The 27159-nt window shown below is 46.4% G+C and overlaps 1 protein-coding gene across 1 annotated transcript; it reads left to right on the top strand.

Annotated features, from left to right (window-relative positions):
* Positions 1-383: 383 nt before the first annotated feature.
* CANT1 (calcium activated nucleotidase 1) lies at positions 384-15595 on the top strand. Its single transcript, XM_040435732.1, has 4 exons — positions 384-473; positions 3121-3778; positions 10709-10912; positions 15021-15595. The coding sequence occupies exons 2-4, from the start codon at positions 3148-3150 to the stop codon at positions 15389-15391; spliced, it is 1206 nt and encodes a 401-aa protein (XP_040291666.1). The 5' UTR covers positions 384-473; positions 3121-3147; the 3' UTR covers positions 15392-15595.
* The last annotated feature ends 11564 nt before the right edge of the window (positions 15596-27159 follow it).

Raw genomic sequence — 27159 nt, 5'->3', positions numbered from 1 at the left:
AGGGAGAGACTGACCTGAGCGCCGCGGTAGTGACAGAGATTTAATAGAACATTTTCGTTATGATAGATCTCCCTGTCCGCCGCGCGTGCGCACTGGCCCGTAATTTTTGCCTACCCTCTCTGCTAAGGCTCCCGGCGCATGCGCGTGGGCCATAAATCTAACCTACCCCCCCCCCATATGGTGCGTTCACATTCACTTGCCGTGAAATGTTGGTACCATAGTTAGTTCTGCGCAGGCGCTAACGAGCGTACCAACTTTTTACAGGTACCAACTTTTAACGGTCGGTTACACATCAGCGGCAGCGGCTGCCTAGCAACTGCACCCCGAGGCATGCCGGGAATATGGGAGGCCATTCGCGAGGCACGCCGGGTATTGTAGTTTGCCGCAGGAAGGCGGAAGTGCGGTGCCTGTGCTGGATTGTGACTATGGAGCAGTGATCTTCCGCACATCGGCAGCCCAGGACCAGAACACCGGTGAGTGGCATTGTAGAAGCCGCAGACAGTCACTGACCCCCGGGTGAGAGGTGTCAGGAGGCAGCTTCCTGTACACTGTGCAATGTAAGGGCTTCATAGGAGGCTGCATGTTACATTGTAGCTTGTGATCCCTTGTTGCAACAATGTACATAGAGGGGCAGGTATGTGATTTGGGTTATAACCCCCCCCCCCCCAGTGCCATGTCTTCCCATTTATGTTTGATTGATGGGTGTCAGACACAGGAAAGTCGGCGCTGGTCGTCAACTGTATGGCAGGATGTATGAACCGCTGCAAGTGGTGCTGTTGCCCATAGCAACCGGTCTGATGAGCGATGGAGGCTCCATTATCTCTGATGTCACTGGGGTCCGTTGTGGGCCATTGATTTGCGAGACGTGCTTCCGTTATTTTAAGCGTTCGGGATGGAGCAGGACGACGGAAATCAATGGCAACAATGTGAACGAAGCCTAAGGCGTGTGTTGGAAAAATCTCCCAGCACGTCATCCGCGGTTTACGCGGTGCTTCATGCGACCGCGCCATAGTCTTAGCTCTGTGTCCGCTCCGTTGTTTAGTTCTATGCAGTGAGCGGTTCCGGTGCGTTCAGAGTCTGCCCTGTGAATGAGGCCTAAGGGTTCGCGTGCAGACAGGGAAACGCGGCCCGTGTGTCAGCCGCACCTCCAGAACTGCTGGCGGCTCCTCTGACATGACCTGACAGTGTCCTAAGAACTCAGTGCCTCTTAAATTAATATCATGCAGTGAGTTGGCGCCAGATGAGGCGCCTTCAGCCTGTGCTTCCAGGACTGCTCATGCACGGGGTCCTTTCTGGTGTCCGCAAATTTCGGACACCGGCCGTTCTGCATTTTGCCCTCTTATAGAACGGTCCTATCCTTGTCCGTAAAACAGGCAAGAATAGGACATATTCAATTTTTTTTTTTTTACGGGGCGGCGGAATGGACATACGGATGCAGAGAGCACACTGTGTACTGAAACTACAACTCCGAGCATGCTCCATTCACTTTTATATGAGTTTGGAGAAGAGCAGAGTAAGTATGCATGCTGGGTGTTGTAGTCTCACAACAGCTGGAGTGCCAGAGGTTGGCTACCCCTCTTCTATAGTTTGACATCCGCATGATTCTTTTTTTTTATTTTCATTTTTTTTGCGGACCTATAAAATGAATGGGTCCGTAAAGAATGCGGATTGGACACGGGTGCAGAATACGGCTGTGTGCGTGAGGCCTTGGATTAATATCAGCCGGACCTTCAGATTCCAACTGAGGTTCAGCCCGACAACTGGAGGTCAACAGAGCCCGGGCTTGTTGAGGGAGCGTGTCCTCGTGGCATGGAGCGTAGGCATGCAGGTGATGGCCCGTGAGTCGGCTGAAGCCAGGGTCATTTGCTTTCATTGCCCCAATGTAGAAGACAAATGGGAGTTCACAACCACCTGTTATCAGATGAGAAACGTCAGCAGGTGCAGCTGAAAGAATGACTTTAATGGGCGGCACACCCTGAAATGCGTAGATCCGTGTTGGCTTGAGAAACAAGTTTTTCCTAGTCTACACCTCATCACACCAGGCACCTCTGGGTAACTAAAAATGACCAAAAAAAAAGCATGAACTAAACCTAAATAGTAAAGAGTGATTCAGTATCTCAACCCGTAAAACTATCTGCAGATCTCGTAATCCTACGTGCGGACTGTTTGAGCCTATGTGACAGTACTTAAAGGGGTTCTTCCATCTTGGACAATGTCCAATAGCTGTGAGTCCCACCTCTGGGACCTGCACCTATCCTTAGAACGGAGCCTGCAAAGTGCAGGGGGGGCTTCCCGTGCATGCGCTGCCGCCCTCCATTCGTTTCTATGGCCTGCCAAAAATAACCGAGCACTGTCTCGGCTATTTCCGTCAGCCCCATAGAAGTGAATGGAGCGGTGGCCGTGCGTGTGCGGTGCTCTTCCCATTCATTTCCGAAAATATTTGAGCCGCTCGGCTGTTTTGGGTAGTCCCTTAGAAATGAATGGAGGCATGGTGCGCCCTCCTGCACTTCGTAGGCTCCGTTCTAAGTATGGTGGACCCGCACCTATCAGACATTGGTGGCCTATCCTAGCGATATGGGACAACCCCGTTAATGGCATGAGTCGCCTCTCCCTTGCGACTGAAAATTGGCATTAAAAAGTCATAAACTATGGGGGTCATTTATTAAGAACAGTGTTTCAGACGTCGGTCTTAATAACCCCTGCGCTGGCGTTAGATCCGCTGAAGTCATATAGAGGCGCTGGCCTCTACCTAACTTTGGCGCTCACAGTAGTGCCACGGCCTTCTCGCAGCTTACCCTAGGCCAGTGACATCACATTCATTGGTGACATTATCGTTCATATGGCGCAGCTCAGCCCCATAGAAGTGAATGGACTGAGCTGCGGTACCAAGCACAGCCGCTATACAATGTACAGTGCTGTAAGGAGGCCACGGCGCTCACAGGAGCCCTGTAGCCTGATTGGCGGGGGTGTCGGGAGTCGGGGCCCCACCGATGAGATACTGATGACCTGTCCAGAGGATAAGCCATTAGTTAAATAATCTCGGAAAACCCCTTTAAATATGTGTTTAGCGCCAGCTTGATGTTTTTTTTCCATTCATTGCGGCTTCTTATTTTCTACCAGGGTCCTGACTTGCAAAACTGATGCCTTATGAATCCCTACACACCACTGGAATGTAAAGAGTCTATGAACCCCCTGCGGATCAGTGTGGGTGGTCTCCCTGTTTTGGCCTCCATGACAAAGACTGCAGACCCCCGTTTCAGGCCACGCTGGCGTGCCATTATAGCTTCCCTATTGGGCTTAGCATTATTGCTGTTGCTGCTCGGCTACCATCGCTCTTCAAGCCCCAGAACGGTCTTGCCTAATGCTCACAACTGGAAGCTGGTTCAGTCCTTAGGGGGTGAACTGTATAATGACACCTACCCCCTGACCCCGCCCCAGAGGACCCCAGATGGGCTGCGCTACCAAATTGCAGTTATTGCAGATTTGGACACGGACTCCCGCAGCCCCAAAGACCACACTTGGTTCAGCTACCTCAAGAAGGGTCACCTAACGCTTTTCGACAGTGGCGACCGAGTGACGGTAGAGTGGGAGAAAGAGGACATCGTCTTGGAGACGCACTTGGCCGAAAAAGGGCGAGGAATGGAACTGTCTGAGCTAATAGTGTTCAATGGGAAGTTGTATTCGGTGGATGATCGTACAGGGGTCATTTACAGGCTGGACGGAAGCAAAGCCATACCGTGGGTCATACTAACGGACGGAGATGGCACAGTGGATAAAGGTGAGAACATCAAGAAAAACAAGTGGTTAAAGGGGTTGTCTGGCAGGATTACATTTTTTTTTTTTGTTTATATATAAATATTGGGACATCAACACAATTCTAACATTTTTGGCTCTATACACCACCACAATGGATTTGAAATGAAACAAACAAGATGTGCTTTTACCTGCAGACTGTCAGCTTTAATTTGAGGGTATTTACATCCAAATCAGGTGAACGGTGTAGGAATCACAACAGTTTCCATATGTGCCTCCCACTTGTTAAGGGACCAAAAGTAATGGGACAGAATAATCATAAATCAAACTTTCACTTTTTAATACTTAGTTGAAAATCCTATGCAGTCAATTACAGCCTGAAGTCTGGAACGCATAGACATCACCAGACGCTGGGTTTCATGCCTGGTGATGCTCTGCCAGGCCTCTACTGCAACTGCCTTCAGTTCCTGCTTGTTCTTGGGGCATTTTCCCTTCAGTTTTGTCTTCAGCAAGTGAAATGCATGCTCAATCGGATCCAGGTCAGGTGATTGACTTGGCCATTGCATAACATTCCACTTCTTTCCCTTTGGCTGCTTTTGCAGTATGCTTTGGGTCATTGTCCATCTGCACTGTGAAGCGCCGTGCAATGAGTTCTGAAGCATTTGGCTGAATATAAGCAGATAATATTGCCCGAAACACTTCAGAATTCATCCTGTTGCTTTTGTCACCAGACACATCATCAATAAATACAAGAGAACCAGTTCCATTGGCAGCCATACATGCCCACGCCATGACACTACCACCACCATGCTTCACTGATGAGGTGGTATGCTTAGGATCATGAGCAGTTCCTTTCCTTCTCTATACTCTTCTCTTCCCATCACTCTGGTACAAGTTGATCTTGGTCTCATCTGTCCATAGGATGTTGTTCCAGAAATGTGAAGGCTTTTTTAGATGTCGTTTGGCAAACTCTAATCTGGCCTTCCTGTTTTTGAGGCTCACCAATGGTTTACATCTTGTGGTGAACCCTCTGTATTCACTCTGGTGAAGTCTTTTCTTGATTGTTGACTTTGACACACATACACCTACCTCCTGGAGAGTGTTCTTGATCTGGCCAACTGTTGTGAAGGGTGTTTTCTTCACCAGGGAAAGAATTCTTCAGTCATCCACCAGAGTTGTTTTCCGTGGTCTTCCGGGTCTTTTGTGTGTTGCTGAGCTCACCGGTCCGTTCCTTCTTTTTAAGAATGTTCCAAACAGTTGTTTTGGCCACACCTAATGTTTTTTCTATCTCTCTGATGGGTTTGTTGTGTTTTTTTCAGCCTAATGATGGCTTGCTTCACTGATAGTGACAGCTCTTTGGATCTCATCTTGAGAGTTGACAGCAACAGATTCCAAATGCAAATAGCACACTTGAAATGAACTCTGGACCTTTTATCTGCTCATTGTAATTAGGATAATGAGGGAATAACACACACCTGGCCATGGAACAGCTGAGAAGCCAATTGTCCCATTACTTTTGGTCCCTTAACAAGTGGGAAGCACATATGCAAACTGTTGTAATTCCTGCACCGTTCACCTGATTTGGATGTAAATACCCTCAAATTAAAGCTGACAGTCTGCAGTTAAAGCACATCTTGTTTGTTTAATTTCAAATCCATTGTGGTGGTGTATAGAGCCAAAATTTTAGAATTGTGTCAATGTCCCAATAATTATGGACCTGACTATATATATGGGGGGAAAAAAGAGAGCATTATCCAACCGTTTCTGTGCGTATGGGTGCCCACTGACCGGGTGCTCCCCTTCAGTGATTGGCTGAGCAGGAAGTGGGGAGCAGCATGGGATCCCTGAGTTAAGTAATGCAGACTCTTGTGGATGACAAGGCCGCGGTCTTTATTAAAATCTTGGGGGTTACATAAACCAACCAACTTTATAATACCGTTATAAATACCATTCTGAATAAATAATAAAGTCCATTACTGAATTAATTTATGTCCACCCGGAATTCTGAGCGACTAACCCCCCTCAAAATCAACAAAGACCGCGACAAATACTGCAGGGAGGGAGGGCGGGGCGAGCTTCTTGTTGATCTTGACACGGCGACTGAATTCAACAGGTAAGGAGCCTCAATAAATAGGTGACCTTCCCGCCACAGTCCACTGAAAACCAATCAGGATACTAGATAAAATTAGAAACAGGCCCAGCAACTGGACAGCAACCGATTTAACCAATGGCAACGCTGACCAGCCATCTAATTGTCCAATCCTGAAGCTGCCCAGCATAATACCGGCTCACTTGACATCTGAGGAGAAATAAAACCCGAGAAAAAGAAAACACCACAGAACCAAAAATCCATGTTTTAATGGCACCATGAGGGGCAAAGCCCCTATCATTCTTAAGGGTTCGCAAAAAAGTAGACTGCACATGGATGTCATCCTTGCAGCCATTCTGCAAATTATACAACATGTCCTATTCTTGTACATTTTGCTCACGGCCAGTCTCCGTATTTTGCGGATCCGCTGCTTGTGCGTGTAGCCTTCTATCTACACTGCTCAAAAAAATAAAGGGAACACACAAATAACCCATCCTAGATCTGAATTAATTAAATATTCTTCTGAAATACTTTGTTCTTTACATAGTTGAATGTGCTGACAACAAAATCACACAAAAAAAAAAAATGGAAATCAAATTTTTTAACCCATGGAGGTCTGGATTTGGAGTCACCCTCAAAATTAAAGTGGAAAAACACACTACAGGCTGATCCAACTTTGATGTAATGTCCTTAAAACAAGTCAAAATGAAGCTCAGTAGTGTGTGTGGCCTCCACGTGCCTGTGTGACCTCCCTACAACGCCTGTGCATGCTCCTGATGAGGTGGCGGACGGTCTCCGTAGGGATCTCCTCCCAGATCTGGACTAAAGCATCTGCCAACTCCTGGACAGTCTGTGGTGCAACGTGACGTTGGTAGATAGAGCGAGACGTGATGTCCCAGATGTGCTCAATTGGATTCAGGTCTGGGGAACGGGCGGGCCAGTCCATAGCATCAATGCCTTCATCTTGCAGGAACTGCTGACACACTCCAGCCACATGAGGTCTAGCATTGTCTTGCATTAGGAGGAACCCAGGGCCAACCACACCAGCATATGGTCTCACAAGGGGTCTGAGGATCTCATCTCTGTACCTAATGGCAGTCAGGCTACCTCTGGCGAGCACATGGAGGGCTGTGCGGCCCTCCAAAGAAATGCCACCCCACACCATTACTGACTCAATGCCAAACCGGTCATGCTGGAGGAGGTTGCAGGCAGCAGAACGTTCTCCACGGCGTCTCCAGACTCTGTCACGTGTGTCACATGTGCTCAGTGTGAACCTGCTTTCATCTGTGAATAGCACAGGGCGCCAGTGGCAAATTTGCCAATCTTGGTGTTTTCTGGCAAATGCCAAACGTCCTGCACGGTGTTGGGCTGTAAGCACAACCCCCACCTGTGGACGTCGGGCCCTCATATCACCCTCATGGAGTCTGTTTCTGACCGTTTGAGCAGACACATGCACATTTGTGGCCTGCTGGAGGTCATTTTGCAGGGCTCTGGCAGTGCTCCTCCTGTTCCTCCTTGCACAAAGGCGGAGGTAGCGGTCCTGCTGCTGGGTTGTTGCCCTCCTACGGCCTCCTCCTTGTCTCCCGATGTACTGGCCTGTCTCCTGGTAGCGTCTCCATGCTCTGGACACTACGCTGACAGACACAGCAAACCTTCTTGCCACAGCTCGCATTGATGTGCCATCCTGGATAAGCTGCACTACCTGAGCCACTTGTGTGGGTTGTAGACTCCGTCTCATGCTACCACTAGAGTGAAAGCACCGGCAGCATTCAAAAGTGACAAAAACATCAGCCAGGAAGCATAGGAACTGAGAAGTGGTCAGGTCACTACCTGCAGAACCACTCCTTTATTGGGGGTGTCTTGCTAATTGCCTATAATTTCCACCTGTTGTCTATCCCATTTGCACAACAGCATGTGAAATTGATTGTCACTCAGTGTTGCTTCCTAAGTGGACAGTTTGATTTCACAGAAGTGTGATTGACTTGGAGTTACATTGTGTTGTTTAAGTGTTCCCTTTATTTTTTGGAGCAGTGTATATACGTTCTCATCCTTTTCAAGATTTCTTTTTACACGTTCCATCCAGACCAGGCAGTCCTCTGGGAGCTAACCTACTTGGACTACAGGAGCCAGGCACAGCTACATAGGAGACAGATCTTCTTCCTCTACTTTGTGTGCGTAGTGGATACCCACCATGTCCGAGAGATCCGCAAACCAGAGATTCAGCAAAACTACAAAAAAATGCCAGATGCAAGTGATATGACGGCCAGAAATAGTGTTATTCCTCATGTACACACTGTACTATTGATGCAAAGTTACCAGAGTTCATTATGTAGTGATTAATCTTGATGAGCGGGAGCTGGTGTATTTCCTCTTGTAGTATATATAGTATAGTAGGGTGGGCATACGTAGGCTCACAAAATAGTTACTGCAGCATTTTTCCTCCCAGCTAGTTGCCATAGCGGAGCGCACACTACATGTAGCACATCCAGCCAGAGGTCGCAATAACGCCTGTCCAAGCGTCAGACGCCTGTTCAGGCCATTTTAAATGAATGACAAAAACATGATGTGAACCAGCCTAACTGACAGGAACGGAGGTCTATTTGACAGAATCTACGACAGAGCCCCCAACGCAGATGTGAACAAGTGCAGGCCTACGTATTATGTATTAGAATTACTGCCACCTTTGTACTTCTCCTCGGCTAAAAATACTCCTCAAAAACGGTAAGAGGAGTATTTCTACTCTGGCCGAAAAAAGCGTAGTGCGATCACTGCATGCAGCTCATCTGACTTTTCCTGTCCAGGGTTGGCTTCGGATTGACAGACATGTGGACGCACCTATGGCCAGGTGTAGGAGCTAACAGAGGCTCCTCCTGGGGCCTGACCCGCACATCTCTAGGAGGATCTGGACCTTCAGCAGTGGAGGAACTGCGAGTCTGGAGAGTGGTGTAAGGGCTCATGTACACGACCGTATGCCCTCCAAGACATACAGTCCGTGAGCAGGCCCTATGTCCCGGAGCGGCATACATCGTGCGCACGGGAGCGCACAGCATCGCTGTGTCCCGCACTCATAATATCATATGAGTGCAGGACAATAGTCCCACGGGCGGCCCGATGCGCAGAGCATCATAGTAACTTACGATGCTGTGTACTCCCGTGGGCACGATGTATGCTGCTCCGGGACATATGGCCCGCTCACGGACCGTATGTCTCGGAGGGCATACAGTCGTGTGCATGAGCCCTTACACCGCTCTCCCCTATGTAATCCCACATTGCACCCTCTGCTGGTGGAAAGATAGATACAAGAAGCCTGCATCAGTTTCTGGAGCGAATATGTGTAATATCCTGTCATTGGTGTCAGGCATATGACCATAGTTTTGGTCCACGTCCGATCCACTTTTTTTTTTTTTTTTTTTGGGATTGCACTCATGTCCTATTCTTGTCCATTTTGCAGACAAGAATAGGCATTTTTACTGATGGGTGCAAATTGCAAAATGCGCACAGCCCGTATCCGTATCTTGCGGATCCGCGGTTTGAATTCCGCACACTGGATATCATGTGCATGAGAACTTATCATAGGGAGTCACTATTTGATGTAATGGCTAACTTTTTACTTGTGTAGAACAATTAGTTTTCTGGGAATGTTAATTTACAGCATGAATAGTCTATCAGTAGTAATGAGCAACCAAACTTGTTGGGTTGTCTCTCGAAGACGTTACTGGCTTTCTGAATTAAAATGACTTGTACAAGAAATCTCTGGCATTAAATACTGGTCACTCACGCTTCAGTCAGCGTAGTGTGCTTATCATAATCGACACGGGTCAAGGACCTCATAGAGTTAATTGCCCATTTACACTGCTCGAAGGAGCAGACGGAAGGAAGGCAAGCGTTCCTTCCCGACAATCACCTGCTTGTCAGTGGAGAAGACCTCTGTATTTCCATCCAGCGATCTTCTCCTCAGTATTGGGAGGAGAGATCGCTAATGCCATCGCTCATCTCCATACAGACTCGTTTGCCGGCAGCAGATGGTATTTAGATTTTAGATGTTATGATCTGTGGCCCCCAAACGACAATTTACGTGACCGCACAAACTATCTATTAACCGTTGAACGAGCTTTTCACTCTTACATCAGGTAATCGGTGGCACCTTTTAAACTGTATGTTCAGATGCATAGGTAAAAGCCATCCCATAGAAGTGACTGGTGACGCCATACTTGTAATTACACCTTTGGGAAAGGATTTGTACGAATGCTCGTTAGCGATAATCTGCCTGAATATCCAGCAGTGTAAAGGGGGTTGTCCACTTTTTACTGTTGACCTATCTTTAGGATAGGTCATCAATATCAGTTCCGACCCTTGGCACCCCCGCCAATAAGCATTTTAAAGAGAACGCAGCGCTCATATGAGCGCTGCTTTCTTTGCTCTGTTTACCTGCTCTCCACAGCAATTGCAGTGGTGAGCAGGTGTAATTACAAGTATGGCGTCACCAGTCACTTCTATGGGACGGCTTTTTCCTATGCACTTGAACAGACAGAGCCGTCCATAGAAGTGAATGGGCTGCCTGAGCGCTGCCTTCTCTTCAAACAGCTGTTCGGCAGGTGTGCTAGGGGTCAGACCCCCGCCAATCTGATACTGATGACCTATCCTGAGGTCATAAATAGTAAAAAGCAGACAACCCCTTTAAAATGTTGATTGCAAATTGCATGAGTCAAGCTAACAGTTGTGATTAAACTGTCTCTGGAGAGGTGTAAGAGCAGCATTGTAAGTGTCTTCAGTCATGCAAATTGTATAACCGTCTCCACGCTGGGTGGTGTTGTGTATGGTTGTTACCACTAATATTGTATGTTCTTTTACCTATTCTTATTATAGGTTTTAAAGCTGAATGGTTGGCCGTAAAAGATGAGCTCTTGTATGTCGGGGGGCTGGGAAAGGAGTGGACGACGACTACTGGCAAGGTGCTGAATGAAAACCCTGAATGGATAAAGATAGTAGGGCCCCGCGGTGATGTGCAGCACCAAAATTGGGTTCCCAACTACAACTTTTTACGAGAGGCTGCTGGTATAAAGCCCCCAGGTAAATGAATACAGGCTGCGTTATTCTTCAAGGCTCTGTCTATTGTGTCACTGCAAGAGCGGTTTACAACAACCACATGGCGCTCAGTGACTACTGTGCAGTGAATAGAGGAAGTGACAACGCCGCTGATTCTATGGGATTCTATGGGAGCCGGCGATCAGGTGATCACCGGTGGTCTCCAAGCATAGTATAGCTGCGGAGTGTAAGCAGACCCAGATGAGCTCTGCCAGTTACAGGTAGCACCCATGGGATGTTTTCTCTTGTAAATGGGGCCCAGATGGATCCCCATCTGGGCCCCAGTTACACTTTAAAAAGTGCAAAATATAAGCTGATTCACATGACCGTGATCTCCTGGGCCGACCGTGGCTCTCCTGTCCCATAGTAATTTATGATGCAGTCAGTTCCTATCTGATCCTGAGGCTGTTGTACAGTTCTCACACCATTATGTGAGTACAGTAGATCCACGATCAGATATGAACTGACTACACCATGAATCTCTATGATGAAGTCAGTTTAAATAGGCCCTAAATGACTCGCTGAGGAACATCTGATGCACCAGAAATATACACAATTATAAGTAAAAAAAAAAAAAAAAGTGAAAACATAACAATATCTACACTAATTCAAGAAAAAAATCCTTAACCAGATCATGAGGAGACATGAAGTACAGAGCAGGGAGGGGTGTGGATAATGAGCAGCAGTATGCAGTCTCCACCACAGTCGGTCCTGTCCGTCCTCTCTGTACTTCATGTCTCCTCATGAACTCCATTCCTACCTATTTATCAGCTGTATTTAGGATCATAATCCCTAACAAGCAGAATAGAGAGGAGGATGAGGCAGCTCTTTACCTCAGTGTTGTGAAGTATCTTGTCCTCCTGTGTGATTAGGACAGGTTCTGTGTGTACTAATAGGACGGCGGCTATTTTATTTCCTCTGCTGATTGCTCGCTAGACAAACGAGCAATTCTAACTAATGAAAAGTATTCGGGAATATATTTATAATAAAGTGATATTTAAGTATTTTCTTAATTCCCAGAGATCCCCTTTAAGTGTGGATTGCCCAAAATGTATAGTCTATAGACTGTCCTGATGAGGTTTAATATGTTTTGTATTGCACTGCATTGGCGGCGGCACCACATGCGCCAAAACAAAAAATTACTGTACATTTATAAATAAGAAAAGAAATGAACCGCACATTTGATCTCATCCCTGCCATTTTAGCAGAAAACAGCACTAAATAGCGCATGTGTACCGCCTCCTATGCTAAATGAGGCATTAGTGTACATTTTTATCAAAAGGCATAAGCACACTTATCACGCCAAGGTTGCTTCTATGAGTGGGTCCTACTCTAAAATTGTCACGGCGCTGCACGGCGACCACCGACGCTGTGGCGCCAATCCGGCAGGCGGCAGGACCCAGCAGTCAAACAGCACCCCTGCTGCCCAACTATGCCATACCTAGCACTGAGCCCCACCAACCCGCCAGAAAAACAGCACAGTGGCCCCCGTGCAGTACCGCACCATGTGAACAGTTGTCCTTACCTGAAGCTCCTGAGAGCTTTGACAATTCGCCCCTTGATGAAGCATTGAGCGGAACGCGCGTCGTTGAGCAGGACACGTGGTCGGTATGATATGATATAATGTGTTACTATGGTTGATGTAGCTGCTGTAGGAACGATATACTATCTGTGAATATTTATTGCACTAGCACTTTACTAGAATGTATATTATTGTGTGTGACCTCTTTACATGCATGCTGCATAATATCATTCCTATAAGTGACCCACGTCACCTGCTAGGGCGCTCAGCCCTTGGTTTTCCACTTTCCACCACCATCTGTTATTAGTGGTTTTATGTGTGTTTTTACCCATTGTGTTATAATAAAGATTTATTTTTTAAATGTCTATAAGATGCTGGCTGCTATTTTTGGTGTTGGATATTTTGGGCACAGGCTGGAGTAGTGGTGTATTTGCCCAATAACTGTTCACATGGTGCGGTACTGCACGAGGGCCACTGTGCTGTTTTTCTGGCGGGTTGGTGGGGCCCAGTGCTAGGTATGGCATAGTTAAGCAGCAGGGGTGCTGTTGGACTGCTGGGTCCCGCCGCCAGCCAAATTGGCGCCACAGCGTTGGTGGTCACCGTGCAGCACTGCGCCAATTTTGGAGTAGGACCCACTCATAAAGGCAACCCTGGCGTGGAGAGTGGGCTTATGCCTTTTGATCAAAATGTACACTAATGCCTCATTCAGCATGTAGCATTGGAAGCGGTACACATGCGCTGTTTTCTGCAAATATGGCAGGGATGAGATCCAAGCATAGCAGCTGGATGTGCGATTCATTTCTTTTCTTTTTTTTATATATGAAAAAAATACATTATGTGGTCATTATTGCCTTTTCAGACCTGAGTTAATGGGTTAAAATGCAAAGATCTCATGCAGAACAGGATGTGTGTGAACACGTACAAGGTATAATGGGCAGCGATCTGTTTGCTGGACCTGGCGTCCTGTGTATCGGCCGGATATTACAGTTACTTAGAGAGACACAAGTGCTCCTGTGTCTAGGTATTGCCATTACATACAGTACTTATCGCGCCTCCTGCTGGTTTATTGATTTTGGGAATGTCTACCTTCTGTGTTCATGGCTGGTGAGAAGAAGCCGCCTGTGCGCCGACGCTCCATTCAAAGCTCGTGGTACTGATGGAAAGAGGGCTCGGCAGTTTCCATCAGTGCTCTAAACTTCAAATAGGCAAAGAGCTATCTCCCGAGGAAGGAGAACCATCTCGCTAGCGCCACCTTGTAAAGTGGCTCCCTATGAGTCAAAATCTGACTTTTCAACAAGCCTGGGAATATAGCCATGCCAAATATCCATCCTTAGACAGCTGTTTGGGGGTGCTTGCCCCTCCTCAGTAAGGAGTAGGATTCTGGCACGGTACTGGCTGTACTTGAAGAGACCAGTATGGAGACTCGCTGGAAGTTCTCCATAGTATTGAGCCATCCAGTCTTACTTCATACTGATGAGGGGCAAGCACCCCTGAAACAGCTGTCTACAGATGGATATCTGGCTTGGCTATGTTCCTTTCTCATATATCCCAAGGCTTGTTTAAAAAGTCAGATTTAGGCTCCTAGGGAGCCATTTCCAATAGGTGGCGCTGGCGAGATGGTTCTCTTCCTTGGAAAATACCTCTTTGCATATTCCTTTCCCAAGGAGCATTGCCAAAAAGTCTCCATACCACGGAGCCCTTCCAATAAGTGTCCCTACAGGACTGGTCTCTATAAGGAGATTCAGCACTCTGCATAAGCTAAACTTTGAATGGAGTGGCAGAGTACGGGCTGGACCGGTCTTGTGGCTAGGGGGCCGGGTAATACGTGCCGCTGACTGTAGTAACCCTTTAAGTCCCTATAGGCCATTCCGTAAAGGGGGATTGTCTCATGAAAAGAATATTAATTTACTCTGTCAGGGCCTAGCTTTAAAGGGGTTGGCAACACAAGTAGTCCTAACTTGTGTCCCACAAAAAAAAATATATTAATTGCTGATCTGCCATAGTCCCACCATGCCCACAGTGCTGCCCCGTTTCCGGCTGCTTCCAGTTCCAGCAGCACCAGGAACTGGCATAGTCCTGTGAACGCTGAGGTCAAATCTGCTTGAATGGCACAACACAGAGTCACGGGTATGGGTGTAACGCAGACAGGAGAGGGTTTTATTTGGGCCACAGCTTAGGACCTAGGGGGTAGTCTGCTCCTAAGCTGCACACTTTTTCGGACAATACAGTTTATTCGGAACAAACTCGATAATTGCCTGCCTGTTAGAGGATGTGATCATCTCCTCTATAGGGGGGCGATCAATCACTACTGTGATCATTCATCCCCGTAGAGAATCATTGCCACTGGGCAGCAAATCCCTGTTTACACAGGATGATCTGTTGCCCAGAATTTGTTGTCTGTGTCAATGCTTTCACTTGATGAACGGGCATTTACTCTTTGATTGGGGCGATCGGCGGTTCCTTTGTGAAGAACAGTTATCGGGAGCAAGCTCTTTTCCAGTCATTATTTGCTGCTTTGCTATAATTTCCACCATGTGTCACACCTTTTATACCTTTTTCTTCACAATCCAGGTTACTTGATCCATGAGTCTGCAGCCTGGAGCGATTCGCTACATAGCTGGTTTTTCCTGCCACGCCGCGCCAGTAAAGAACGGTACAGCGAGAAAGAGGACGAAATGCGCGGTACGAACATCCTCCTACGAGCGTCTGCTGATTTCTCTGACATAACGCTTTCTCACGTGGGAACACAAAATCCCACCCATGGATTCTCCTCGTTCAAATTCATCCCAAGCACAGACGATCAGATGATCATAGCTCTGAAATCGGAAGAGAACAACGGGGAAGTGGCGACGTACATCACAGTCTTCATTTTGGATGGTCGAGTCCTGTTACCCGAGACGAAGATTGGTAACGTAAAGTATGAAGGAATTGAATTTATCTGATGATCTGGAATTAAATTAATTTTATAAAACAAACGCTCCAAATGCCATTTTTACTATAACTGATCATATTTAATAAAGAAGATGGTGGAAGTTTGGGAGGTAACCGGTTTTGTCTAGAATGTACGTCTGAAACACCAGCTGGTGTCTCCTTGGTCTTTTTATTAAAAGATATTTTTAATAAACCTTCAGGTTGTTTGCATTGTATTTAGCCGGCCTCTGCATTAGAAGATAAATGATTTGTGTTTTGTGTCTCTTCACACAAGGGTCTTGACTTCAGTCCATAACGGAGCCACCATAGATATGCCGTATCGGAAACCTAGACTGAACATAGCCTTGGTGTCCTGTACCACTGGCATCATGGCTCTCATAGCTTTGATGCCAGTAGTATAACACGTGATTTCTGACACCACTGTGCTGGCTGTATGTAATCAAAGACTGTGGGGACCGCCGGAGTGTTTGTGCTATTTATATATTTTTTTGTTAACCACTTGCCTACCACCGCACAACTTTATACGTCGCGGCAGTAGGCTCTTATCTGTAACCCGATGTATAAAAGCTTCTGGTTACATTGCAATCTGCCGGTGGCCCGTGCTGCCACTGATCACCTAGCTGTCATTAGACAGCTGCAGTCACAGAGAGATTTGCCGTGGCCAGCTGGAGCGGTCAGGCAGTGATAGACGCTTGTAGCATCCAGCTTCAAGCGTCTATTACATTGTCAAATCTAAAAGCCATTAGGGAGCTCTTTTTGTTATGTATAAATTGAACTGCAGGGTGGGAATTAACCTCTTTCTGCCTTGACTGTGGCAGGAAGGGGGTTAATTCACTTTTTTTTTATTTATTTAAATAAATAATTCATAAAAAAAATTGAGAAATACTGAAAATAACAGAAATTATAACGTTATGGCAATAGTTACTAGTATTAGCAATAGTATAGTAGACTATGTACACACCCATACAAACATCCCGACCTTTTTTCGTTCATAAAAAAATATTATATTAGTTTTAGCAAATAGTATAGTGGAATTTATTTGTATAAAATATACAAACATACACACACTTTTATTTAAAAAATCTAGGTATTCGTTTTAGCTATATTTTGTATAGCAGGGTTTTTTTCTGCTTAAAATATACAAACGCACGCATATTTATTTATTTATTTTCATTTATAAAAATAAAAAAAATCCTTAATGTCTAAATTTCCCGAAGATGAATACCTTAGGGCAGGGCCGGTGCAAGGATTTTTGCCAACACAAGCGAAGCTACATTTGCCCCCCCCTTCACTCGCGGCTCACCTGGCTCTGGTCCCGTCTGAAGCTGCTGGCTTCTCTTCTGTGTGGTCCTGGTATCTTTTCTCTGCTTCAGACAATCGATTCCATTAGAGCCGCCTCCATCGGTTCATCGTTCACTCCTGGCAGCGGTCTCATTATGCGAAGTGCGCATGCGCCGGCCGGCGCACTTCGCTAGAACTTGCCTTGGCCGCCCTCCCTACAGCCTGTAATCGGGCGGCCAAGGCAGGTTCTAGCGAAGTGCGCCGGCCGGCACATGCGCACTTCGCATAACGAGGCCGCTGCCAGGAGTGAACGATGAACTGAGGTAGGCGGCTCTAATGGAAGGGAGGGCGGAGATTTCAATTCAGAAGGCGGCGCTAGGCACCGAAAGGAGATGGCTGCAGCCGGGCACCCTGCATCGTGAGACGTCCCCTTGGACACATTTTGACGTGAGTGACAGGTTATATAAACCTGTTTTATATGATTATAGAGCCACAGGCGCATTTGATAAGGTCACTTTAGGATTCTGTGTATTAGTAGGGACCTCGCCATATGTTTAGGTTATAGGCCTAAATTCTGATGACAGAATCCCTTTAAAGACCAATTGAATAAATGATTGTTAGCTCGAAATGAGTAAAATGCAACCATAAAAAAATTCACTGAAGGTCTGTAGCCTTTGAAACAAAAACATGTAGAGTGATTACTGGGATTTTACTTTGGGCAAAGTATACTTTTTTTTAGGGCAGTGATTCACACACTTGCATATTGGGTGTCGGAACAAATGGTCCTAATATTTCAGGACGGGGAGTTAAGAGATTTCTGAAATGTTTACACTGATGACCTATCCTCTGGATAGGTCATCAGTATCTGATCAGTGGGGCACCGCGCAGGACTCAGAAGGGAAGGAACTTCATTTGGAGGGCGTATTTTGCTGGAATGGTTTTAGCGTACCATGTTGAATTTATCCTGAGGTACTAGTACAGCAGAAACCTCCAAGAAGTGACCCCATTTTGGAAACTACACTTCTCAAAATATTTATCTAGGGGAGCAGTTTTCCCCCACAAGTGTTTAATAAAATGTTATAACCTTGGGCTGTGAAACAAAAATAAAAAAATTTCCAATGAAATGTTTCTTTAACCCCAGATTTACATTTTCACAAGAGGTAACAGGAGAAAAAGCACCTCAAAATGTATGGATTTTTTCCTGAATATGGTAACGCACCAGATGCGGTCATAAACTGCTTTATTGGCACACAGTAGAGCTTAGAAGGGAAGGAGTGCAGGTTTCGCTGGAATGGTTCTCTCCCGCCACGTCACATTTTCAAAGCCCCTGAGGTACCGCTACAGTGGAAACCTAAAAAAGTGACACCCGTTTTGGAAACTACACCTTTCAAGGAATTCACCTCGGGCTATAGTGATTGGCTTGATTCCACAGATCTTTCATATGTTTTTTTAAATTAGGACATAAAATGAAAAATTACATTTTATTTCTGAAGGTATCTGTAGCCTTTAAAACAAAACATGTAGGGTGATTACTGTGCTTTTAATTTGGGCAAAGTAGACTTCCTTAAGGCAGACACACTTGCATATTGGGTGCGTTGAATGGATTAGGCAGTGGCTGAGGGACAGACAACAGAGGGTTGTAGTCAATGGACTATATTCAGACCATGGTCTTGTTACCAGTGGGGTACCTCAGGGATCTGTTCTGGGACCCATATTGTTTACTATCTTTATCAGCGAAATTGCAGAAGGCCTCGATGGTAAGGTGTGTCTTTTTGCTGATGACACAAAGATTTGTAACAGGGTTGATGTTCCTGGAGGGATACACCAAATGGAAAAGGATTTAGGAAAACTAGAGGAATGGTGTAAAATCGGGCAACTAAAATGTAATGTTGATAAGTGCAAGATAATGCACCTGGGACGTAAAAACCCAAGAGCAGAATATAAAATCAGTGATACAGTCCTAACCTCAGTATCTGAGGAAAGGGATTTAGGGGTCATTATTTCAGAAGACTTAAAGGTAGGCAGACAATGTCATAGAGCAGCAGGAAATGCTAGCAGAATGCTTGGGTGTATAGGGAGAGGCATTACCATTAGAAAGAGGGAGGTGCTCATGCCGCTCTACAGAGCACTAGCATAGGCGTGCGCACGGGGTGTGCCGGGTGTGCCTGGGCACACCCTAATCATCACCTCCGTGCTGCACTGCCATCTGCCAACTCCTGATGCGATCCTTCACATAGGCTTCAGGCTAAAGGTCGGAAGCCTATGAGACAGTAGAGCGCTAGAATGGATTTGCTCTAGGGAGGTATGATGTCGGGAAAGAGGCGGAGTCTCGTCATACAGGGGGCGGGGCCTCAAGATATGCAGGAAATTCAACAGAGCAAGTTGCAGAGAGGAGCAGATTAAGGTTAGAGGGGTCTGAAGAGAGGGGGTGAAGTGATATTTTTTTACCTGGGGACTGTATGCTGGAGGGGCTAAAGGCAGAGATAGTGATGTATTTTACATGGGACTGTATGCTGGAGGGGCTGAAGGCAGGAGGGATGATATTATTTTACATGGGACTGTATGCTGGAAGGGCTGAAGGCCGGGGGAGTTTTGTATTTTACATGGGACTGTATGTTGGAGGGGCTGAAGGCAGGGCGTGATGTATTTTACATGGGACTGTATGCTGAAGGGGCTCAAGGCAGGCAGCGAAGAGAGGAAGGGTGATATTATTTACATGGGACTATGTTGGAGGGGCTGAAGGCAAGGAGTGATGTATTTTACATGGGACTGTATGCTGGAGGGGCTGAAGAGCGCCATAATTATTACTATTAGGGTTCATTCACAAGTCCGCAGTGTTTTGCGGATCCGCAACACACCCGCCAGGCACCCCCATAAAACAGCCTATTTTTGTCCACAGCTGCGGACAAGAATAGGACATGTTCTATTTTTTTCCAGAGCCGCGGACCGGAAGTTCAGCAGGCCGCTCCGGAAATGCGGATGCGAAGAGCACACTGTGTGCTTTCCGCATCCATTCCGTCCCCATGGAGAATGCATGGGTCCGCACCCGTTCCGCAGAATTGCGGAATGGATGCGGACACATTTTGCGGACGTGTGAATGGAGCCTAATACAGAGGGGGCCATTATAATATTAAGAATAATAACAACACAGAGGGGCCAGTATATATTATAATTATACGGAGGGCATTATACTTATGGGCACTACGGGTGGAGGGGAGGTCTGTTATCTGAGGATGAGAGTAAAGTGAGAAATCTAAACATTTTTCTGTGAAACTCTGCAGAGACGCGGCTGAAAGAAGGTATCATGGCGGTCTTATCTCCGAATGAAGACGTTGAGGAAGGTCTACATCACAGGAGACGTCACTGGATGTAACAGGTATGTGCTGCTGTACTCTACTGTATAGTGTGCACCATTATATGTAATGTCCATCCACATATCTGGGGGGGGGGGGGGTGGCTATAGGATTTAGCTCACACTGCCACAGTCCAGTCCCAGACTTCAGGTCACACTGTGCGTGTTCTGAATTCTGGGGCCTCACACCCATCTACTACATTATCTGTACTCAGAGAGTTACCACTGTGTCATCTGTGGTATTACATAGGACTGCAGGTGACATCTACTACATTATCTGTACTCAGAGAGTTACCACTGTGTTATCTATGGTATTACATAGGACTGCAGGTGACATCTGCTACATTATCTGTACTCAGTTACCACTGTGTTATCTGTGGTATTACATAGGACTGCAGGTGACATCTGCTACATTATCTGTACTCAGTTATCACTGTGTTATCTGTGGTGTTACATAGGACTGCAGGTGACATCTGCATTATTTGTAAAAAGGGGCGTGTCCACAGATTGGGGGGAGAAATACTTGGCTTGCCCCGGGTGCTAACAACCCACGCTACACCACTGGAATCTTCCCTGTATGTTCCCTGCTGCTTGCTACCCCTCCTCAATTACACCCCTGTATAATGTACCCTGATACCCCTCAGTTATATGATACTGTATAACTGAGGGGTATCAGGGTAAATTACAGGGGGTAATATAACTGAAGGATCAGGGTAAATTGTACAGGGGGTAAAACTAAGGGGTATTAGGGTACATTATTATACAGGGGTAATATAACTGAGGAGGGCTATCTCAGGGGACATGATGAAGGGGTAATATAACATATAATATAAGTTATATTACCCCTGTATAATGTCCCTGATAGCCCTCCTTAGTTATATTACTCCTGTATAATAATGTACCCTGATACCCCTTAGTGTATTTGTGTGTGTGTGTATATATATATATATATATATATATATATATATATATATATATATACACACACGCGCGCGCCGTGTGTTTGTGCTTTAGGGTGCACACCCTAATGTAATAGGCTGCGCACACCTATGAGCACTAGTGAGACCTCATTTGGAGTATTGTGCTCAGTACTGGAGACCATATCTCCAGAAGGATATTGATACTTTGGAGAGAGTTCAGAGAAGAGCTACTAAACTGGTACATGGATTGCAGGATAAAACTTACCAGGAAAGATTAAAGGACCTTAACATATATAGCTTGGAAGAAAGACGAGACAGAGGGGATATGATAGAAACTTTTAAATACATAAAGGGAATCAACAAGGTAAAAGAGGAGAGAATATTTAAAAGAAGAAAAACTGCTACAAGAGGACACAGTTTTAAATTAGAGGGGAAAAGGTGTAAAAGTAATATCAGGAAGTATTACTTTACTGAGAGAGTAGTGGATGCATGGAATAGCCTTCCTGCAGAAGTGGTAGCTGCAAATACAGTGAAGGAGTTTAAGCATGCATGGGATAGGCATAAGGCCATCCTTCATATAAGATAGGGCCAGGGGCTATCCATAGTATTCAGTATATTGGGCAGACTAGATGGGCCAAATGGTTCTTATCTGCCGACACATTCTATGTTTCTATATGTGTCATGCACAGATCCCCCCCCCCATAAGTGTCCCTGTGTAAATAGTGGAGGCCGGCAACTGGTGTTGAAATCGCGGCGGGGCCCGATGCAGTCACTGTACTCTATTACACCAGGCCCCACACACAGCAGTATTCATATGTAAAGTGTAGGCAATCCATATGTAAAGTATAGCAATCCCCTGCGGTAGCACAATCCACGTAGTACTCGCTATGTGGATTGTGCTACCGCAGAGGATTGCTATACTTTACATATGGATTGCCTACACTTTACATATGAATACTGCTGTGTGTGGGGCCTGGTGTAATAGAGTACAGTGACTGCATCAGGCCCGCTGCAATTCCAACAGCAGTTGCCGGCCTCCAGCCCCTCCTCTCTGATACATCGCAGGCTGCGCTGTGCAGCATAGCGGCCCACGATGTATCAGTGTTAGCAGAGTAAAAATGACAGCATTTGCCCCATAAGACGCACTGCCATTTTCCCTCCACTTTTGGGGAGGGGAGAGAGTGCGTTTAATGGGGCGAAAAAAAATATATATAATGATTTTTTTGTTTGTGGAGGGCTGTTTATGGTGTAACAATATGTAAACTTTTAAGTTTTACTATTTTTATTTTTTTATTTTATTATTATTTTTTTTTTCTTTAATTGTCTGTCATGTGTTGGCCTGTTTCCATTAGGCTACATTCACACGTCCGTATTTTTCTACATCCCGATTTTCGGTCCGTTTTTTGCGGATCCGTTGTTCCTGAAAATGTTTCCGTATGTCATCCGTTTTTTGCGGATCCGCAAAAAACGGAAACATGTGAAAACTCAAATCCGACAGTATATTCTAACACAGAGGCGTTCCCATGGTGATGGGGACGCTTCTAGTTAGAATATACTGAGAACTGTGTACATGACTGCCCCCTGCTGCCTGGCAGCACCCGATCTCTTACAGGGGGCTGTGATCCGCACAATTATTGTGCGAATCATAGCCCCCTGTGAGAGATCAGGTGCTGCCAGGCAGGAGGGGGCAGACCCCCTCCCTCCCCTGTATTAAATGTGACTAGTGCGGCCCCCACCTCTATATTCATTGGTGGCCAGTGCGGATGTGACCAGTGCGGCCTCACCTCTCCCCCCCCCCCCCCCCCCCCCCCCCCCAGTGCGGATTCCCAGTATTAATAAATGTGCCCAGTGCGGCCTCACCTCTCCCCCCTCATCATTGGTGGCAGCGGAGAGTTCCGATCGGAGTCCCAGTTTAAATCGCTGGGGCTCCGATCGGTTACCATGGCAGCCAAGACGCTATTGCAGTCTTGGCTGCCATGGTTACTTAGCAATAAATACAAGCATTATACTTACCTGCGACTGCGAGCTGCGATGTGTGTCCGGCCGGGAGCTCCTCCTACTGGTAAGTGAAAGGTCTGTGCTAAAAGCAATGCGCCGCACAGACCTGTCACTTACCAGTAGGAGGAGCTCCCGGCCGGACACACATCGCAGCTCGCAGTCGCAGGTAAGTATAATCCGCACTGGCCACCAATACTGGGGAGGGAGGGGGGTCTGCCCCCTGCTGCCTGGCAGCCCCTGATCTCTTATAGGGGGCTATGATATGCACAATTAACCCCTCAGGCGCAGCACCTGAGGGGTTAATTGTGCAGATCACAGCCCCCTGTAAGAGATCGGGTGCTGCCAGGCAGCAGGGGGCAGTCATGTACACCGTTCTCAGTATATTCTAACTAGAAGCGTCCCCATCACCATGGGAACGCCTCTGTGTTAGAATATACTGTCGGATCTGAGTTTTTCACAAAGTGAAAAAATCTGATCTGTAGAAAACTTACTGGGAATCCGCACTGGCCACCAATGAATATAGAGGGAGGGGGGCCGCACTGGTCACATTTAATACTGGGGAGGAAGCCTAATTTCCAGGAACGGAATCCGCATAAAACGGATGACATACGTATTAGACATACGAATGTCTTCCGGTTTTTGTGGATCCATTGACTTTGTATTGGTCCAGGATCCGATTTTTGCCGAAAAGAATAGGACATGTTTTATATTTTTTCAGACATGCGGAACGGAACAACGGAAACGGACAGCACACATTGTGCTGTCCGATTTTTTCCAGGACCCATTGAAAATGAATGGGTCCAGAAAAAACGGACGTGTGAATGGACCCTTAGTGTCATTTTGGGGTATGACTTTTTCATTGCTCGATATTATGCTTTTTGGGAGGCAAGGTGCCAAAAAATTGTTGTATTTATTTATTTTTATGGCTTTTATCTGACCGGATAGATCATGTGATATATAGCATGTCGTTATGGACATGGCAATAACCTTTTTTTTTTTTCTTTTTCTTTTTTACTTCAGTAGAAAAAGGGTTGATGACAGAAAATAATGAAACTTTTTTCTTTTTTCTAAAACACACTGGCCCAGATTTATTATTTACTTTCAGACATATTTTGATTCCAGAATTATGGGTGCAATTTTGGCACAAAATGGGTCATCCAGACCTGCCCCTTTCCAGCTAAGGCTACTTTCACACTAGCGTTTTTCTTTTCCGGCATAGACTTCCGTCACAGGGGCTCTATACCGGAAAAGAACTGATCAGGTATATCCCCATGCATTCTGAATGGAGAGCAATCCGTTCAGGATGCATCAGGATGTCTTCAGTTCAGTCATTTTGACTGATCAGGCAAAAGAGAAAACCGTAGCATGCTACGGTTTTATCTCCGGCGAAAAAAACTGAAGACTTGCCTGAATGCCGGATCCGGCATTTTTTTCCATAGGAATGTATTAGTGCCGGATCCGGCATTCAAAATACCGGAATGCCGGATCCGTCCTTCCGGTCTGCGCATGCGCAGACCTCTAAAAATGAGAAAAAAATAAAAACCTGATCCGTTTTGCCTGATGACACCGGAAAAACGGATCCGGTATTGCAATGCATTTTTCTGCCTGATCAGGCATTTTTCAGACTGATCAGGATCCTGATCAATCTGAAAAATGCCTGATCAGTCAGAAAAAATGACATACGTTTGCATACAGTTTGCCTGATCAGGCAGTCAGTTCAGGCAACGGAACTACCTGCCGGAATCCAACAACGCAAGTGTGAAAGTATCCTAACTCTTCAGCGTGTTGAGCATGTGGAAAAAAAGTGTATAAACCCTTAGACTTAGTTAAGTTATGCCACTTTATAGGCAGATTTTTGACGCAAACACATTTGTAAATGGACCTTTTTATTTGTTTTTTTACTTTTTATTTTAGTCCCCCAAGGGGATGTAATCTTCTTCTGCCTTGATCGCTGGTACAATGCATTACTATACATAATGTATTACATAATAAGGTCTCCGGCTGTCATAACAATCATTGGCACCATGCGATCTCACAGGAAGGTGGTGGGATTTGGGTGAGCCCCCTTTCTCCGGGTCAAAGGTGTTAGTCTACCTTCACACTCTCGTTTTGGCTTTCTGTTTGTGAGATCCGTTCAGGGCTCTCACAAGCGGTCCAAAACAGATCAGTTTGCATTCTAATGCATTCTGAATGGAAAAGGATCCGCTCAGTTTGCATCAGTTCCGTCTCCATTCCGCTTTGGAGACTGACACCAAAACGCTGCTTGCAGCGTTTTGGTGTCCGTCTGATAAAACTGAGCCAAACTGTCTTCACTGACACAATCTGGCACAATCGAAAACTGATCCGTCCTCCATTGACTTTCAGTGGTGTTCAAGACGGATCCGTTTTGGCAATGTTAAAGATAATACAAACTGATCCGTTCTGAACGGATGCAGACGGTTGTATTATCTGAACGGACCGTCCATGACCGATCCGCACAAAACGCGAGTGTGAAAGTAGCCTTAATCAGACATTATATTTGTGTGTTTATTTTGGTTACGTAAAAATAGACTGTAGTTGTGTGTATCCCAATTTATGTTATTGTACAGAAAAATAGCTAAAATTTGCAAATATAAAAGTCCATTCTTTCCACATTTACTGTCATCTACTGCTATTTGCCTTAAAAATGTTGAATTTGACAGACTTCGGGTTCCGGCGCCGCCATGTGAGGAAGCAGCGCACGGAGCTCCCGCTTACCGCCGACCACCGCTTTCATTTAGTAGCGCGGGGAGGTGAATTTCAGCCCTGAGGGAAGTCCGGCTGGCACCACTTACCTGCAGCGGGGTGCAGATGGAACGATACCTCCTCCGGAGCTGACAGAAAACAGGTGCGCAGCAAGCAGCCTCACAGGATGCGGCTAGGATGGCGGATAGCCAGCCGCTGATATTCCAGGAGGAGGGCTCCCAGAGACTTCAGGGAGATGGGTCCCCCCTGGGTAGCTCGGTCCCACTGGACTATAAACAGCTGGCCATAGAGGTGGCGTTACGCATTATGCCTGATATCCAGAAGACTCTGGAGACAACAATAATGGCCTCTTTTAGCTCCCTGAGGCGTTCAGCCCTATTTGCACCGCACTCTATCAAAAAGACATTCGCTTCCAGCTACTTTTTCCTGCGGTTCTGAAGGTTCATCGAGCACATGGAGGGACTGTTACTTTCAGATCCCCCTCTGAGGAAGCTTTGGAGGGAATTCTGGACTCAGGGCGACGTCACGTAGCTCTAGCTCCTCAGCGGCTCACTCCGAGGAGGTCACCGGAACCAACGACTCGCCGAGGGAATGACCGCTCACAGAACGGCTCAGGAAGACACTCCAGAAGGGGACGTTGATAGGTATTAATTAATCCCTAGTGGGGCTCAATCCTGGTGGGCAGTTAGGTGGGAGGTATCCGGTTGCCCCAGATCAGGGATTTATCTTACCAGAGATTTAATGTTTTATGTTCAATTTTTGGGCTTTCGCCTGTTCAGCCTTACTGATTGTTATACACTGCTCAAAAAAATAAAGGGAACACTTAAACAACACAATTTAACTCCAAGTCAATCACACTTCTGTGAAATCAAACTGTCCACTTAGGAAGCAACACTGAGTGACAATCAATTTCACATGCTGTTGTGCAAATGGGATAGACAACAGGTGGAGATTATAGGCAATTAGCAAGACACCCCCAATAAAGGAGTGGTTCTGCAGGTGGTGACCACAGAGCACTTCTCAGTTCCTATGCTTCCTGGCTGATGTTTTGGTCACTTTTGAATGCTGGTGGTGCTTTCACTCTAGTGGTAGCATGAGACGGAGTCTACAACCCACACAAGTGGCTCAGGTAGTCCAGCTTATCCAGGATGGCACATCAATGCGAGCTGTGTCAAGAAGGTTTGCTGTGTCTGTCAGCGTAGTGTCCAGAGCATGGAGGTGCTACCAGGAGACAGGCCAGTACATCAGGAGACGTGGAGGAGGCCGTAGGAGGGCAACAACCTAGCAGCAGGACCGCTACCTCCGCCTTTGTGCAAGGAGGAACAGAGCCCTGCAAAATGACCTCCAGCAGGCCACAAATGTGCATGTGTCTGCTCAAACGGTCAGAAACAGACGATATGAGGGCCCGACGTCCACAGGTGGGGGTTGTGCTTACAGCCGAACACCGTGCAGGACGTTTGGCATTTGCCAGAGAACACCAAGATTGGCAAATTTGCCACTGGCG

This window comes from Bufo bufo, chromosome 6, assembly GCF_905171765.1.
Source record: "Bufo bufo chromosome 6, aBufBuf1.1, whole genome shotgun sequence".
Taxonomy (NCBI): Eukaryota; Metazoa; Chordata; class Amphibia; order Anura; family Bufonidae; genus Bufo; species Bufo bufo.
This window is presented reverse-complemented; position numbering and strand designations above follow the sequence as displayed.

What these genes read in the sequence shown, in the direction of transcription:
- CANT1 (XM_040435732.1), top strand. Translation starts at nt 3,148, where the DNA reads ATGAATCCCTACACACCACTGGAATGTAAAGAGTCTATGAACCCCCTG. An exon ending in AGATGGCACAGTGGATAAAG is followed by an intron (nt 3,779 to 10,708) that starts GTGAGAACATCA and finishes TTCTTATTATAG; the next exon opens with GTTTTAAAGCTGAATGGTTG. An exon ending in TGCTGGTATAAAGCCCCCAG is followed by an intron (nt 10,913 to 15,020) that starts GTAAATGAATAC and finishes TTCACAATCCAG; the next exon opens with GTTACTTGATCCATGAGTCT.